Source organism: Priapulus caudatus, unplaced genomic scaffold (genome assembly GCF_000485595.1).
Source record: "Priapulus caudatus unplaced genomic scaffold, Priapulus_caudatus-5.0.1 Scaffold9, whole genome shotgun sequence".
NCBI classification, from domain to species: Eukaryota; Metazoa; Priapulida; class Priapulimorpha; order Priapulimorphida; family Priapulidae; genus Priapulus; species Priapulus caudatus.
Window position 1 is genome coordinate 600,630 of NW_014577070.1, and position 15,769 is coordinate 616,398.

A 15,769-nucleotide genomic window follows, 5' to 3' on the forward strand; every position below is an offset into this window, starting at 1 on the left:
AGTTACATGGTAATTCCATTTACATCAAACAAAAATCAGAGATCAACCCATTTCTAATTTAGCTTATCTGTGATCCTAACCCACGCTATGGATACGCGACTTCGTTGTAGCTCACATTGACATCGTCAAGACTAGACGCGCTATCTGCATGGGGCTCCGCTCGTCCCGTTCGTCGGTCAACCATTTGGCTTACGCGTCAATGATATCTTGCAGAACCATTGATCCCCAACATTGCTACAAATTTCATACCATTTACTCCTATGCGGAGCAGATCTGAACGTCGCTACTTCGCAGCCACGCCCACCTTTTTCGGCAAAAAATGGTAAATGATTCTCTCTCAGGGGTGCCTGCGTGAGTGTGTGTGTGTGTGTGTGTGTGTGCGTGCGTGCGTGCATGCGTGTGCGTGTATGTGTATATATACGTGTGTGCACATGTGCGAATGTGTGTGTGTGTGTGTGTGTGCGTGCGTGCGTGCGTGCGTGTGTGTGTATGTGTGTGTGTGTGTGCGTGCGTGCACATTCATGTGCGAATGGGTGTGTGTATGTGCGTGCATGTGTATGTGCGTGCATGTGTGTGTGCGTGCGTGTGTGCATGTGCGCCTGCATTCATGTGTGCTGTGTGCCACGTTCCACGTGGTAAGGTTGCTATGTACAGTCTCTCTCCAGAACTCGCAATTTCCGAAGAAAGGAAGAAAGGAACGACAGATCTATTATAACATTCTTGTTAAGACATATAGGCACGTGCGAAAACTACAGTATTATAATACGTACCATCAATTATAATACTGGAGCGAAGCTGATTAGGGATAAAGGCTGAGGTTGTGGATGCACACGAGTTGAGTGATTTTCATGATGCTTGCATACCAAGCCTCTACTTACCATACATTGATACTGTTAGAGATTTTACAGAGTATAAAATGCAGCCCGAGTGTGAATCGAATGGGTTAAAGAACAAGTTGTGTTTTTTGGTGGTCTTCATGTTTTAATTCATGAAATGAAGAGCCATGCAGTGATAGTGTCAGCAGATCAGTGTAACATTAACTCACTGACGCATCATTTGCTGTGCCTTTATTCATACTCACAGGAATTTTCTGATATGATCAGATATGATGTAGCCTGCAGGTAGGAAAGTGGTAGTTAGTGTAGCCGTTGGTGGAATCTGTGTTGCTGTGAAACGTACCTTCCAAAGTTACGATCAAATCAAACTGAATTAAAATAGATAATGAATGCCAACCTAGTTTTAATTTAACTGTGGCACAAATAGGCAGAATCATCGTGTTAGTTGCTTTAGGTTATACTCAATCTGATATTAAGATATTTGCAGATATATAGTACATAAATGTGATAGAAAACATAGATTATTAAAAAAAACGTTTTTTTGACGACACAGATTGGTGTCGATTCTACAATCAGCATTGGATGTTTTCGAGTAAACAAATAGTAAAGTGTAAAATTAGTATTAGGTATGTCTGTCAGTTGTCTGCGCGTATTTGCCGCATTTCCCACGTCTGCACACAGAGTGTAATTGCAGACCACCGAGTGACAATGCAAACACACCGTTTCTCCCTGACATTTTACGGTGTATATATCACATTGTTGTGTAGTAATTGGAACCAGTTTTCACGTACAGTTGGGCCAAACCTTTCAGTGTTCATTTTTTTATTAGCAAAAATTCAAGCTGGCGGGTACTTGTATACATGTACACCCCTATTACTAGTATTAGTATTATTCGTTATCTTTCCCTGATAACTAAATCTTAATAACGTTTTAGTGCAACCATGTGAATACACCCAGAGATTAATGGCTAATTCGCATTTACATCAAACAAAAATCAGAGAAACCCATTTTAATTTAGCTTATCTGTGATCTACTCCACGATGGCTTATACGGATTCGTTTTTAGCTCACATTGACATCGTCAAGATGAGCTATTGCCATGGGGCGTCGTCCGTCCGTTCGTCGGTCAACATTTGGCTACGGTCAATGATATCTTGAGAACCATTTGACCCACATGTATCAAATTTCATACAGTTGTTACTCCTATGGGAGAGATTTGAACGTCCTACTTTCGAGCCACGCCCACTTTTTGGCAAAAATGGAAATGGCCATAAGTGACACTGACAGTCAGTTCAGGTTCAACGGATTTTGCTCATTTTTGGTATGTGAATGAATAAGGACTGGCCCCAAAACACATCCTACGGGTTTTTATATTTAAAAAAAAATTATGCAAATTAGGTAGATTTTGGCAATTTCACTATGCATTTCAGTGTCTGCCTATGGTCAACGATAACTCAAGAACCGTTTGACCCACATGTTTCAAATTGCATACAGTTGTTACTCCTATGGGAGAGATTCAAACGTCCGATTTTGGAGCACGCCAGTCGACCTACTTTTGAGCCACTCCCACTTTTTAGCAAAAATGAAAATGGCCAGTACCTACCTACCTACCTACCTACCTACCTACCTAATCATACCTACGTGTAATATTGTGTTTTAGATTCTTTGTTACAGTAATTTGACTGTAATATTTTATTGCTTTTATTTGTGCGATAATCAAAAACCAAAATGGCGATCATTTAGGCGTAGCACCATCTCTCGCCCAGATTTCAGACTTTCAGATCTGAAACATTTATTTTCGCATCAAAACTAACCCTGAAACAAAACAGTGAATTTTCTATTAGTATACAACAGGGAATAAGGACATTTGATCACATTTCGGTCCATCATAAATGAAACACTTAATATTGCCAAATTTTAAATATCATCTCCCTCTTCTATCACACCCAAGGTGAGCTATAGTGTCATTGACACTTTCATTTATGGCAGTAGCCAGAGAGTATATAAGTGATACTACTACTACTACATTACTAGTACTACATATGTTATTAGATGTTTAGTAATAATAATGTCAGAGTCCTGACAGTGTTTCACATGTGAGCTGGCATATGCACCATCTACTGGGAATGCAAATGTATGCAGTTCAGTGGAAATGCAGGTATGAACTTGCAAACAACTTTTATGCTGCTGCACATACGAATTTGTTTACTATATTACTTCGTAAAAAGTAATGTATTTCTTCACAACCCGCTACACATTTCTCATTCTCTACGGTGTGCGCATGAGACGGCGGTACTGTGGATTGTGGAACATGTACCACTATTGCCACGGTTGCACTTGAGTGACTTCAGGAAGTTGTTTTGGCATATGGCGTTTGCAAGACGTGGTCTGCTTATCGGCACAGTGTGTGCTCTATTGCCCGCTCACTTGAGTTGTTCTTGTGCTGTGAAAGGTACACTTTCAGGTCTATATAGCCCTTTACCCATTTTTGTGGTTTAAGCGGTAAAGTGTATAGTGACCTACCTCTAGTGAGAATATACAGTGCACTATGTAAAGTGTATGATTGTTTTGTGCTCATTTTTGTCTGCCTACATGCAGATGGCTTGGATAACTTGAAAATTGTAGGTATTGGTAGGAAATGAAACGCCATGCATAGCTATTGAGTAAACCCATTAGGTCTGCATTGTTGTTACAGTGATGCTGTGTTACTTACCAGAGTGTGAATGAGCAGTGACAGCTAAATTCTCAATTTATATGTGTAGCAGTGTGAACATGAGAGATAAACATTGGTATGCATGCCAAGATGCAAACAGTAGCATCTGAACTACGATGTGTGTTTACGTGAAGAAAGTAAATAAGTTTCAAGCTGCTGCAAACATCACTTGAAACTATGAGGTGACAGAGGTAGTTGTGGATGAGTTTGTTTATCCTTGCAGCTGCGATTTCTTTGCAGACGTGTCGCTAGAAGATTACCAAGGATTACATATCTTGCGTTTTACTGATAAGCGTAGTGCAAAAACAAAGATGCAGTGGCATAATGATGAATTTATGCAGATCTATAGCCGTTTGCTATTTTATTATGATGAGTGTGAATATCTCTAGACAGAAGTTGAGGTTGTGGCCACAGTGTTTACTGAACTGGAAATCTTTGTATCTTGATATACAGTACTTATAGGGTATGGATTGATCTCTGCACTAGTATGCATAATTCCTAGGAATTGCATGCTGGTTTAAAGTTCGTGTGGATACATCGTGATAAGTACGTTTAATGTATCAATAACATCACAGTCAGATTTATATCGTAGTAAATGTAATTGTTAGGATGGGCGTAGCGTTGCATTTCGAGTGCCTTTATGGTATGTAGTATGTACCTACAAATTATGTAACGTTTGCCACGTTGTAAGGTATATTTGTAACGTAGACAGTGAACAAGTATAGCTCCCTCAACACGTTGGTTAAAAGGTAGCTCTTGCGTTGATGTCATTCTATTTATATACATGCACACTGTCTCCACGTGTATGGGTAATCTGTTATTTTCGGTGGCTGATCTGCATTCTATTGTATTTGGCACTCTGGTGTACGTCGTCGGACAGTAGGGCAATAAAAGCATACATATGGCCATAGCCCTACAGTTACGCCGCTGGCCTAGTGGAATACACATTTATCTGTCATCACGTGCACTGACTGCATACCTGTTCGTAGTAAAAGAGCGAGCAAGCAGTAGCTAGCACGCTCTGAGTATGAGTGCAGTGTAGTCTAGGATGGTAGCTTAGATTAGGAGAGTAGTAGTAGTCCTGCATGGTTCCCAAGGTCAGGGGGAGCATGCCCCCACATTCTTAGGGGCAAACAGAACCATGTCCCGCGTGTTTGTAAGCCCCAAGAGTAAGAATGCAAGTCGCAGTCAGCATCGTGTATCCCGAAGAGTCCAGATGTGACAGTCCATGTATGTAAACAGAATATTTTTAGAGTTCCTATCCTAGTTTGACCTGTTGCGGCTGCTTGAAAGAATATTTACATTTAGTCGGTTGAGTCATTTGCTGGTCCAGCGATAAGATTATATATGAAGTATATCAAAGTGTATCTTAGCTTAGAAGGTCTACGTTGTGTTTATTTCACGCACGTTTATAGAAAGCTGAATACAAATTTATTCCAAGAATATTGCAAGAATAAATTGCAAGGCAAAATGTTTGTGTTAAAGTGTACAATGTACATGTTTGGGCCTATCTAAGATCTAGCTAAACCTTGATATATGATGGCGAGTGTGGCACCGTGGTGGGCAGTCAGAACTATATAATATACTAGTTAGACTATATATTTCTATGTTGTCACTTGTCAGTGCTACATGCACAGTAGGAGCAGACAGCTACAACTACGTGTAGATCAGGATACCTCTTTATGTTTGCACGCCGTAAACACGCTACGCTCACCACTGAGTTATGGTTCACTGATATCGACTTTGCCTTCGTTTGATCGCTACTGCGTGGGAGCTCGTGTGTAAACATGTGGGTAACAGTGGGGCCATGGTCGAATAATAATAGCCAGTGCTTCCTATAGTCTGTACTTACATGTACACCCGCTTGTTGTTAGCGTTAGGTATGCCGCGTGGTGGATACTTAATATGATGATATTGTAAGGATATGACAAAATTATCGTAGCTGCCCCAAAACTGTTGGTAAAACTAAACTGCGCATGTAGGTCAAGGAGGTGTAGGGGATGGGTCAGCCATGTTTTCATACAGGTGTAACACGTAGCTTATAAGGTGTTAACAGCTTTGTATGAAGGATCGAGATAATCCTGTTGTACACGAACATATAATTGAGCTCTTTCGTGGATTACAATAAAAAAAGATTAGTTGATGAGTCTTATCTGTTTTTGCTACATGTATTTATGTGGCCATTTATTAGCTCACCTTGACATCGTCAAGCTGAGCTATTGCCATGGGTCGTCGTCCGTCGTCCGTCCGTCCGTCTGTCCGTCCGTCCGTTCGTCCGTCCGTCCGGCCGTCAACATTTGGCTACGGTCAACGATAACTCAGGAACCGTTTGACCCACATGTTTGAAATTGGGTATATAGTTGTTACTGCTATGCTCCCATATTAAACATCCTATTTTGGAGCACGCCAGTCGACGTACTTTCGAGCCACGGCAATTTTTTGCCCAAAATGGAAATTGCCATTAGTCAGTTCAGGTTCAACGGATTTTGCTCATTTTTGGTATGTGAATGAATAAGAACTAGAAGTTTTGATATTAAAAAAAAAATTATGCAAATTAGGTAGGGTTTGGCAATTATATAGCATATTATATAGACACGCAGATAACAAACAGTCTGTGGTGTCACACTCGTCTGGTTCGTTTTACAAGATTTCATTGACAATATCTTTAATGCAAAATTCCTGCTATGAACATATTATTATTATATTATTATTATTATGATATAATGATTTATGCTAAGAAACATCAAAGCGTGTATATCGCCATCTACCATCACAATTTGTATTTATTTTTGTTTATAAATATTATATTTATATATAAATTAATTATTATTTTCACATAAAAATTACACATAGTTATCAGAGTATATAATGGGAGTTCTCCCATATATACTCTTCGTTTCTATAATGTACGTCGATGGTTTCTCAATTAAAACAAAACTGACTTCTTCTGAAGTTCTCACTCACTCATTTGTGTCCTTTTTTGTGGTGAGCTACAGTGTCATTGACACTTTCATTATTGTGTTCTTACTCAATGCGTACTGTAATAGATATAATAAATAGAAATTCACTTTCTCAAATTAAGCTATCAGAATTATAAATTTTTCTGCTGCATTATTTTGCAATTCGATAACATGTGAGCTATATATCTGGCATAGTGTTTGATATGATTTGATAAGATGGGTGTAATAAAGTATATCTAATCAAATGTTCATGTTTCTCTAAACTAGTAAGAGTTAGTAATTCATGATTATTTATTGCCTTGAATCTACATAGTTCTCCATGCACTCGCCTTAGTAGCATTTATGACTGGATATATATTAAATATTGTCTTGATCTGCTCAGCAACGTATCAAAATAAACATATATATTATATACATATACTTAGGCCAAAACAAAATATAGGTGTGGTTACGGTTTCCCGATCGACCCTATTTATTCCAGCGACCTAAACATTTTATTGCAATTTTCTTTAAAGTAAAAAAAAAAAAAGTGAATTGGACAGTTTCCTGCTTCAAAAGGCAAACGCACATTTCGGACCATGTCGAAATAAAATATTTCAAAAAAATAAAATGTTTCCCTACCTACCTAGTAACTACCCTATTTTTTTCCGGCATGTAACGGTAACCACACATATGTTTTGTATTGGCCTTAGCAGATACAGACAACAATAACGATAACAAGTGCTCAACATGTTTGCGTTGTTTTTGCTAATAATGTTTTGATTTCTTATAGGATGGATGATATAGAAGTAATGTGATTCCACATAATTTTACGTACTGGAAACAATGGCCTGAGATGAGTGCGAGAGAGGAGCCAGTTTACCGCAGTGTTAGCGGCAACAGAAGGAAAGGCCAAAGTATGCAGAGACAGGAGCCAAACGCACGGTCTCCACAGAGAATTCAACCCATCCTATATCAGAACGTTGAATACGTGAGTTCCATCGATCGCAGCGAGATGGTCGCCCAGCGTGGAACACTCTCTACAGGCGGTGGAGCGCCCCCTACACTCGCCGGAGCGCCCCCTACACTCGGCGGAGCGCCCCCTACACTCGGCGGAGCGCCCGTTACACTCGGCGGAGCGCCCCCTACACTCGGCGGAGCGCCCCCTACAGGCGCATGACTATCGGCAGCCCTCCTACGGCGCTAGCCGGGATTCGACCGGTCGCCCGCGCATGTGCAGCAGGAGGGAGGCGACGGTGACCGGCTCGGCACGCCCCGTCACGCGCGGGCGTCCCCTCACCCCCGTCCGCGGGGGCGCCGCGGCGGGGCGGCCGTGCGTCCCTGCGGTAGACGAGGGCAGCGCATGCGGGCGAAGTGCGCCGACACGTGGTGCCGGAGGATCCGACCACGCCAGGTGGCGTACGAGTACTACACGGTGTCGAGTAGGAGCACGTCGGCGACGAGTCAGCGCAGTGCACAGAGCGCCGCCAGCGAAGCCAGCCACAGAACGGTGAGTCATGCACGCGTCACGGGGCGAGGGTGTAGTGTGGGCGTCCGGCGTGCACGCCGCACATACATGCATTTGTAGGTGTGCGTGTGGTGTTGTGTGTGTGTGTGTGTGTGTGTGTGTGCGCGCCTGCGTGAGTGTGTGTGTGCGTGTGTGTGCGTGCGTGCGTTCGTGCGTGCGTGCGTGCGTGCGTGCGTGCGTGCGTCTGTTGCGTGTATGTGTATATATACGTTGTGCACATGTGCGAATGTGTGTGTGTGTGTGTGCGTGCGTGCGTGCGTGCGTGCGTGCGTGTGTGTGTATGTTTGTGTGTGTGTTGTGTGCGTGCGTGCACATTCATGTGCGAATGGTGTGTGTATGTGCGTGCATGTGTATGTGCGTGCATGTGTGTGTGCGTGCGTGTGTGCATGTGCGCCTGCATTCATGTGTGCTGTACGTGTGCCACGTTCCACGTGGTAAGGTTGCTATGTACAGTCTCTCTCCAGAACTCGCAATTTCCAAGAAAGAAGAAAGGAACGACAGATCTATTATAACATTCTTGTTAAGACATAGGCACGTGCGAAAACCACAGTATTATAATACGTACCATCAATTATAATACTGGAGCGAAGCTGATTAGGGATAAAGGCTGAGTTGTGGATGCACACGAGTTGAGTGATTTTCATGATGCTTGCATACCAAGGACTACTTAAGTTACCATACATTGATACTGTTAGAGATTTTACAGCCCGAGTGTGAATCGAATGGGTTAAAGAACAAGTTGTGTTTTTTGGTGGTCTTCATGTTTTAATTCATGAAATGAAGAGCATGCATGATAGTGTCAGCAGATCAGTGTAACATTAACTCACTGACGCATCATTTGCTGTGCTTTATTCATACTCACAGAATTTACTGATATGATCAGATATGATGTAGCCTGCAGGTAGGAAAGTGGATAGTTAGTGTAGCCGTTGGTGGAATCTGTGTTGCTGTGAAACGTACCTTCCAAAGTTACGATCAAATCAAACTGAATTAAAGACTAAAGTAGATAATGAATGCCAACCTAGTTTTAATTTAACTGTGGCCACAAATAGGCAAATCATCGTGTGAGTTGCTTTAGGTTATACTCAATCTGATATTAAGATATTTGCAGATATATAGTACATAAATGTGATAGAAAACATAGATTATTAAAAAAAATTATTAGTGTAAAATTAGTATTAGGTATGTCTGTCAGTTGTCTGCGCGTATTTGCCGCATTTCCCACGTCTGCACACAGAGTGTAATTGCAGACCACCGAGTGACAATGCAAACACACCGGTTTCTCCCTGACATTTTACGGTGTATATATCACATTGTTGTGGTAATTGGAACCAGTTTTCACGTACAGTTGGGCAAACCTTTCAGTGTTCATTTTTTTATTAGCAAAAATTCAAGCTGGCGGGTACTTGTATACATGTACATTGTTCAAGTCTAAATTATACACCGGTTAAGGTCTCCCGTCATTTTATGCAAGTATATATATATATATAGCCTCGTCTACACGACGACGCTTAACTTGAGTTAAGCGTCTACACGGGGCCTTACCACGCACGCACGCACGAACGCACGCACACACGCACACACGTGTACCTGCACACGCACGCACGCACGCACGAACGTGTCCTGCACACGCGCGCACGCACGCACGCACGCACGTGTACGTGCACACACACGACGCACGCACGCATGCACGCACGTGTAATGTCACACGCACGCACGCACGTACGTGTACGTACACACGCACGCACGCCACGCACGTCTACGTGCACATGCACACCGCGCACACACACACGCACGCACGCACGTCTACGTGCACATGCACACGCGCGCACACACGCACGCACGCACGCACGTGTACGTGCACACACACGGACGCACGCACGCACGCATGCACGCACGCGTACGTGCGCACGCACGAACGTGTACCGGCACACGCGCGCACGCACGTGTACGTGCACATGCACGCAGGCACGCATGCACGCACGTGTACGTGCACACGCACGCAGGCACGCATGCACGCACGTGTACGTGCACACGCACGCAGGCACGCATGCACGCACGTGTACCTGCCACACGCCGCGCACGCACGCACGCACGCACGTGTACGTGCACACACACACGGACGCACGCACGCATGCACGCACGTGTAAGTTCACACGCACGCACGCACGTACGTGTACGTACACACGCACGCACGCACGCACGCACGCACGCACGTCTACGTGCACATGCACACACGCGCGCACACACGCACGTCTACGTGCACACGCACGTACGCACGCACGCACGCACGTATACGTGCACACACACGCACGCACGTATACGTGCACACGCACGCACGCACGTATACGTGCACACGCACGCACCACGTATACGTGCACACGCATGCACACACGTGTACGTGCACACACGCACGCACGTGTACGTGCACACACACGGACGCACGCATGCACGCACGCACGTGTACGTGCACACGCACGCACTCACGCATGCACGCACGCACGAACGTGTACCGGCACACGCCGCGCACGCACGTGTACGTGGCACAACGCACGCACACACGCGCACGTGTACGTGCCCACTCATGCACGCACGTGTACGTGCACACGCACGCATGCACGCACGTGTACGTGCGCACGCACGCACGTCTACGTGCACATGCACACGCGCGCACACACGCACGCACGTGTACGTGCACATACACGGACGCACGCATGCACGCACGCACGTGTACGTGCACACGCACGCACTCACGCATGCACGCACGCACACACGCACGCACGTTTATACAACGCGCAATACATACGCGATTACGCACGCATGCATAATAAATCGGTAATAATCGCTATCGGGTGTTGTCGTGTAGACGCTACATAATCGCTAACTCGAGTTAGCTTAACTCGAGTTGAGGTTCGTCGTGTAGACGCTACATAATCGCTAACTCGAGTTAGCTTAACTCGAGTTAAGCGTCGTCGTGTAGACGAGGCTATACATTTATGATATACGAATGTACGAATCTGTGTGAGTACTGAGTAGTGGTATTACGCACGTGCAGTGATTGCCATCTAGAATATTTTTCGTTCTAGTTATATAGCCTGTTTACTGTATTGCAGGTCAGCCGATGTATGCAGATTCTATCATAGAAGTGTTGAAGAAGAACTACGTCTACCTGTCAGGTAAAATAAACTCGTTTTCTGCAAAAAGCATTAATCACGTCGTTGGACGCGGAGCTCACCCTATATATATACTTATCTATAAGCGCGTACACTGGTGTGTGAATTGGAGGAAATTTCTGTAGCCGGTGGTGAAGACCCAAACAGTCAATTATGTGTGATGATAGGTCCCTTTTCAAACGGGTCCTCTGCTGTGTTTTCTGTCGAAAGTGTTTATTCTTGATGCAAATCTGTACGCGTGTGGCAATTCACGTAGAGTAGCGCAGCACATACAGTCGTGTAAGCGCTGTCATAAAAGCAACATTGAACGAGAGATTTATTGGCAAAAATTCGAATAAGGATTGAAACTGATTCAATATCAATACTGAGCAAAAATTAAACAAAGCCGGTTACAACTTCGCTGTAAAGTCGACACGTTCTAACTCCAAATTCAAACACAGGTATACGTACTATTTTGCTCTGGGACTTGGAGGAAATAGATACGAATGTTGTAACAATGATTATTATTGATGCCAGCGTTGCGAAAAATCGCATCCTGTAGGCAATTAAGCGTTTATGCGTTCTGGTTTGAAATTGGGAGCAATTTGCATGGTGTGAGGCGTGGCGATGTCCCAGCTTGGCGCTATATAGGACTCGGCTAAACACTGCAGAGCACAGCGGTTAACCAATGTCACCGGTGGCCCAGGGCTGAGGTGGATCCTGTTCTACTAGTCGCACATCGCTGCGGACGCCTCGGCAAATTCGTTAGAGCTGTAATTTAGTCCTGCGTACGATATGCCAACTAGAATATATGCGTCTATCAGACATTTACTAGACAGTTGACCAGCTAATAATAATGTTTGCAACTTTGCATGATTGATGGCCCATTTTTGGGAGCATGTATGAATTTCTCGAAAACACGTTTATCTAGATATCTATCTTATTCCTTTTCACATTTGTAAATGCTTTCCATATCTCAAGATCAGTGTTATACGTTACTGTGGTTCTATCAATGTGAGATGGCATGTAAGGCGCTATTAATAAATAACTCTCTGCCGTTGCATGATTGAATTTGACCATGCGACAGCACTGTCAGTAAATATTCAGCAACACATCCGTTACAAATGTCTGTATGACTTAAACATTATTCAACTGCATGAATTATTTATAACATACACTTCAAACTCCGTTAACGGAAGCGGTCTGTGGCCCAGTAAATGGAGCTATAGATGTCTAATGTAGATAACAGCTATGAGTTACAACGAATCTACATACAACTTACAAGTATATTAAAGAATAGTAAAATTTAAATAATATCATAGATTTATTTAAGGAAATCGATGTAAGAGTGCATAAGTAATGAATTATTGTCATATATTATGTGTGATACTTATATATATTATATATGTAATTATGCACATATTTCCACAGTACTTAACACTATAATGTATGCACTAATAGTCTAATACAAAGTAAATATTCTAAAATAACGGTTTTTGTTTAGAATAATAGATTAATTACTAGAACAATAAGGATATATGGGATAGTGTTTGACCTATTCAGTATTCACAAATCTTATGGATGTGGTTAAAAAAATAGTTGCAATGAAATTGCATTTTAAGAGCCTAGAAGTAGCATCAGGTGTTGATGCTTACGAAAACACATTATTTATGTGTAAATTAGAAAGGAGGTTATGCTGTGGAATTATAATGATTTATAGGAATTTAGGAAACGTCATGATCTTGTGCACTATGAATTCCGTTAATTCAAACTATTGTTATATATATAATGACATTATTTTTCGCTTCTACAGACTGTAGTTAATGTTTTTGCATTTGATAAGAATGTATGAATGTATAATATTCGTGTGTGAATATAATTTGCGAAATTAAGGTGGCAGAGACAGGTATGGAGGGCCAGTGCTGACGTTTCCTGCACAACCTGATGGACTGGACTTGAGCATCTTGGATCATGAAATTGCAACGGCTGTTACATATCTTTCCACGATTCCCTGGTCAGTACATGAAATTTCTCATTGCTAACTCGAAACAGTCCTTCCAGTTTCGTTGTTTAAAATGAGGTTGGATCTTCGTTGATATTTTGAGAGAATAGTAGGGAAGAGGATCAATGGTGGTAATAATGCCATGACTTATTATGGTAGTTATTTCCATGTGATGCAACACATTTATATCTTCTTGCTTTTTATTATAGGAAAGAATCGAAAGAGTCAGGGTTCACAGCCATAATTGACATGCGAAATTCATCATTTCGTGCGATCAAGCCTCTATTAGAAGTATTAGAGGTAGGAAGAATGATATTACTAAATATTTGACAAAGTATGCAACATAGTTATTTTATTTTATTCACACTGTGGTGTTTTTAAAATAGCGATAGAAAACAATTTATAGTGAGATGCCATACATATTGTTGTTATTGAGAGTATTTAGTGACATGTGTATAGTTGTTTGTCTGGTACCTAATGTTGTTAGTGTTGTACACCATAACAGATTATATTATAGTTACTCAACATTATGATTTTCTGGCTTCACTAATTTACTTGACCTTGACTGATCCTTTTTAAAATATTTTATTTTGCTTATTATTTCGAAATAATACTACTTTGTATAATTGACCTGTTTAGCTGGAGTGATTGACAGGTGGTTCTTATCATTCTACGTTATGATAGGGGTATTCTAAAAACAATGCGTAGTAATAAAGTGCCATAAAGGAATGCACACGCAAACGAAGTGCACGCATGAAAAACTAAGTAACATAGTATGAACTTGAGCTTGACTGGCCTAGTAGTTCTAGGGCGTGTTATTTCACATAAACAAATAGGTCAGGTACTATTTTCTGTCTCTCGTGGAGTCGTGGGCTAACTACCTTTCTAACAACAGGAGTGTCTCCCTCATCGATTGCACAACGTGCTGATTGTGAAGCCAGAGCAATTCTGGGAAAAGCGCAGACTCAGCTTCCGCAGAGAGAGACTGCATCTAAGCTTTGAGGTGCGTATGCATTGCAAGCTAACGGCTTCTTCTTCTTAGACCCTCCAGTCTCCCGGGAGACACAGGTCATTCGTGAACTTCCTCCATGTTGCTCGGTTGATTGCCTTCCACTCAATTTCCCTACAGGTGTAGCCCTTCTTTCTAAGTTCAGCCTCTGAGTCTTGCTTCCAGGTTGCTTTGGGTCTTCCCACCCGATGTCAAGCTAACGGCAAAGGTTCTGAAATGTTTTCTTTTCATGGGGGAGGTGTGTGTAATGGATGCGCTGGGTGTTGTTATGTGATGTGTGAAAAGTAATTGTGTACATAATAACGAAACTCATAACTGTTAAGTTTTGATTGAATCAAGATTGAATCGTGTTGCATAATGATGTCTAGAATTAGGATAGATCGAGTGGTTACAATCTAAATGTAGAGGTAAGATTTCTACTGTTCTAAGTACTATAACAGATTACAAACCATTCCACAATTTAACTATTTTATTAAATCATTCCACAATTGTACCTGTTTGCTAAAATCACAATTGCCTGTTATATCATTGTATCCCCTGCGACGAAGTCGGCGGGGATACTATGGTTTCATGTCTGTCCAACCGCCGCCTCCGCCGCCGCCGCAGACACTTCTTTCCGCTCTATAACTCGACCCCGAATTGACCTAGCATGACCAAACATAGTCTACTTACACATCTTGTGGAGAAGGTGTGCAGCGTACCAAAACCAGGTCACTATGACCTTTATTTGACCTTTACCTTGACCTTGATCATATTTCCTTTCCGCTCTATAGCTCGGCCCCTAATTTACCTAGCGCTACCAAACTTGGTATACTTACACATCTTGGGGAGAAGGTATGTCACGTACCAAAACCAGGTCACTGCGACCTTTATTTGACCTTGACATTGACCTTGATCATATTTCCCTTCCGCTCTATAACTCGGCCCCTAATTGACCTAGTGCTACCAAACTTGGTATACTTACACATCTTGGGGAGAAGGTGCGCAGCGTACCAAAACCAGGTCACTACGACTTTTGTTTGACCTTTACCTTGACCTTGATCATATTTCCCTTCCGCTCTATAACTTGGCCTCTAATTGACCTAACGCTACCAACCTTGGTATACTTACACATCTTGGGGTGAAGGTGTGTCGCGTACCAAAACCAGGTCACTGCGACCTTTATTTAACCTTGACATTGACCTTGATCATATTTCTCTTCTGCTCTATAACTCGGCCTCTAATTTACCTAGCGCTACCAAACTTGGTATACTTACACATCTTGGGGAGAATGTGTGTCGCGTACCAAAACCAGGTCACTGCGACCTTTATTTGACCTTGACATTGACCTTGATCATATTTCCCTTCTGCTCTATAACTCGACCTCTAATTTACATAGCGCTACCAAACTTGGTATACTTACACATCTTGGGGAGAATGTGTGTTGCGTCCCAAAACCACGTCACTGCAGCTTTTATTTGACCTTGACCTTGACCTTGATCATATTTCCATTCCGCTCTATAACTCGGCCCCTAATTGACCTAGCGCGACCAAACTTCGTATACTTACACATCTTGGGGAGAAGGTGTGTTGCGTACCAAAACCCCTAAGG

The 15,769-nt window shown here is 42.6% G+C and overlaps 1 protein-coding gene across 1 annotated transcript in view; it reads left to right on the forward strand.

Annotated features, from left to right (window-relative positions):
- Positions 1 to 15,769, forward strand: part of LOC106806577 — a 109,328-nt gene that overhangs the window by 2,758 nt on the left and 90,801 nt on the right. Inside the window, exons 2-5 of the mRNA XM_014808572.1 lie at positions 11,129 to 11,191; positions 13,061 to 13,181; positions 13,379 to 13,469; positions 14,065 to 14,172. Of these exons, the coding sequence (XP_014664058.1) occupies positions 11,137 to 11,191; positions 13,061 to 13,181; positions 13,379 to 13,469; positions 14,065 to 14,172 (375 nt within the window). The 5' untranslated portion in view covers positions 11,129 to 11,136. The remainder of the gene's footprint in view (positions 1 to 11,128; positions 11,192 to 13,060; positions 13,182 to 13,378; positions 13,470 to 14,064; positions 14,173 to 15,769) is intronic.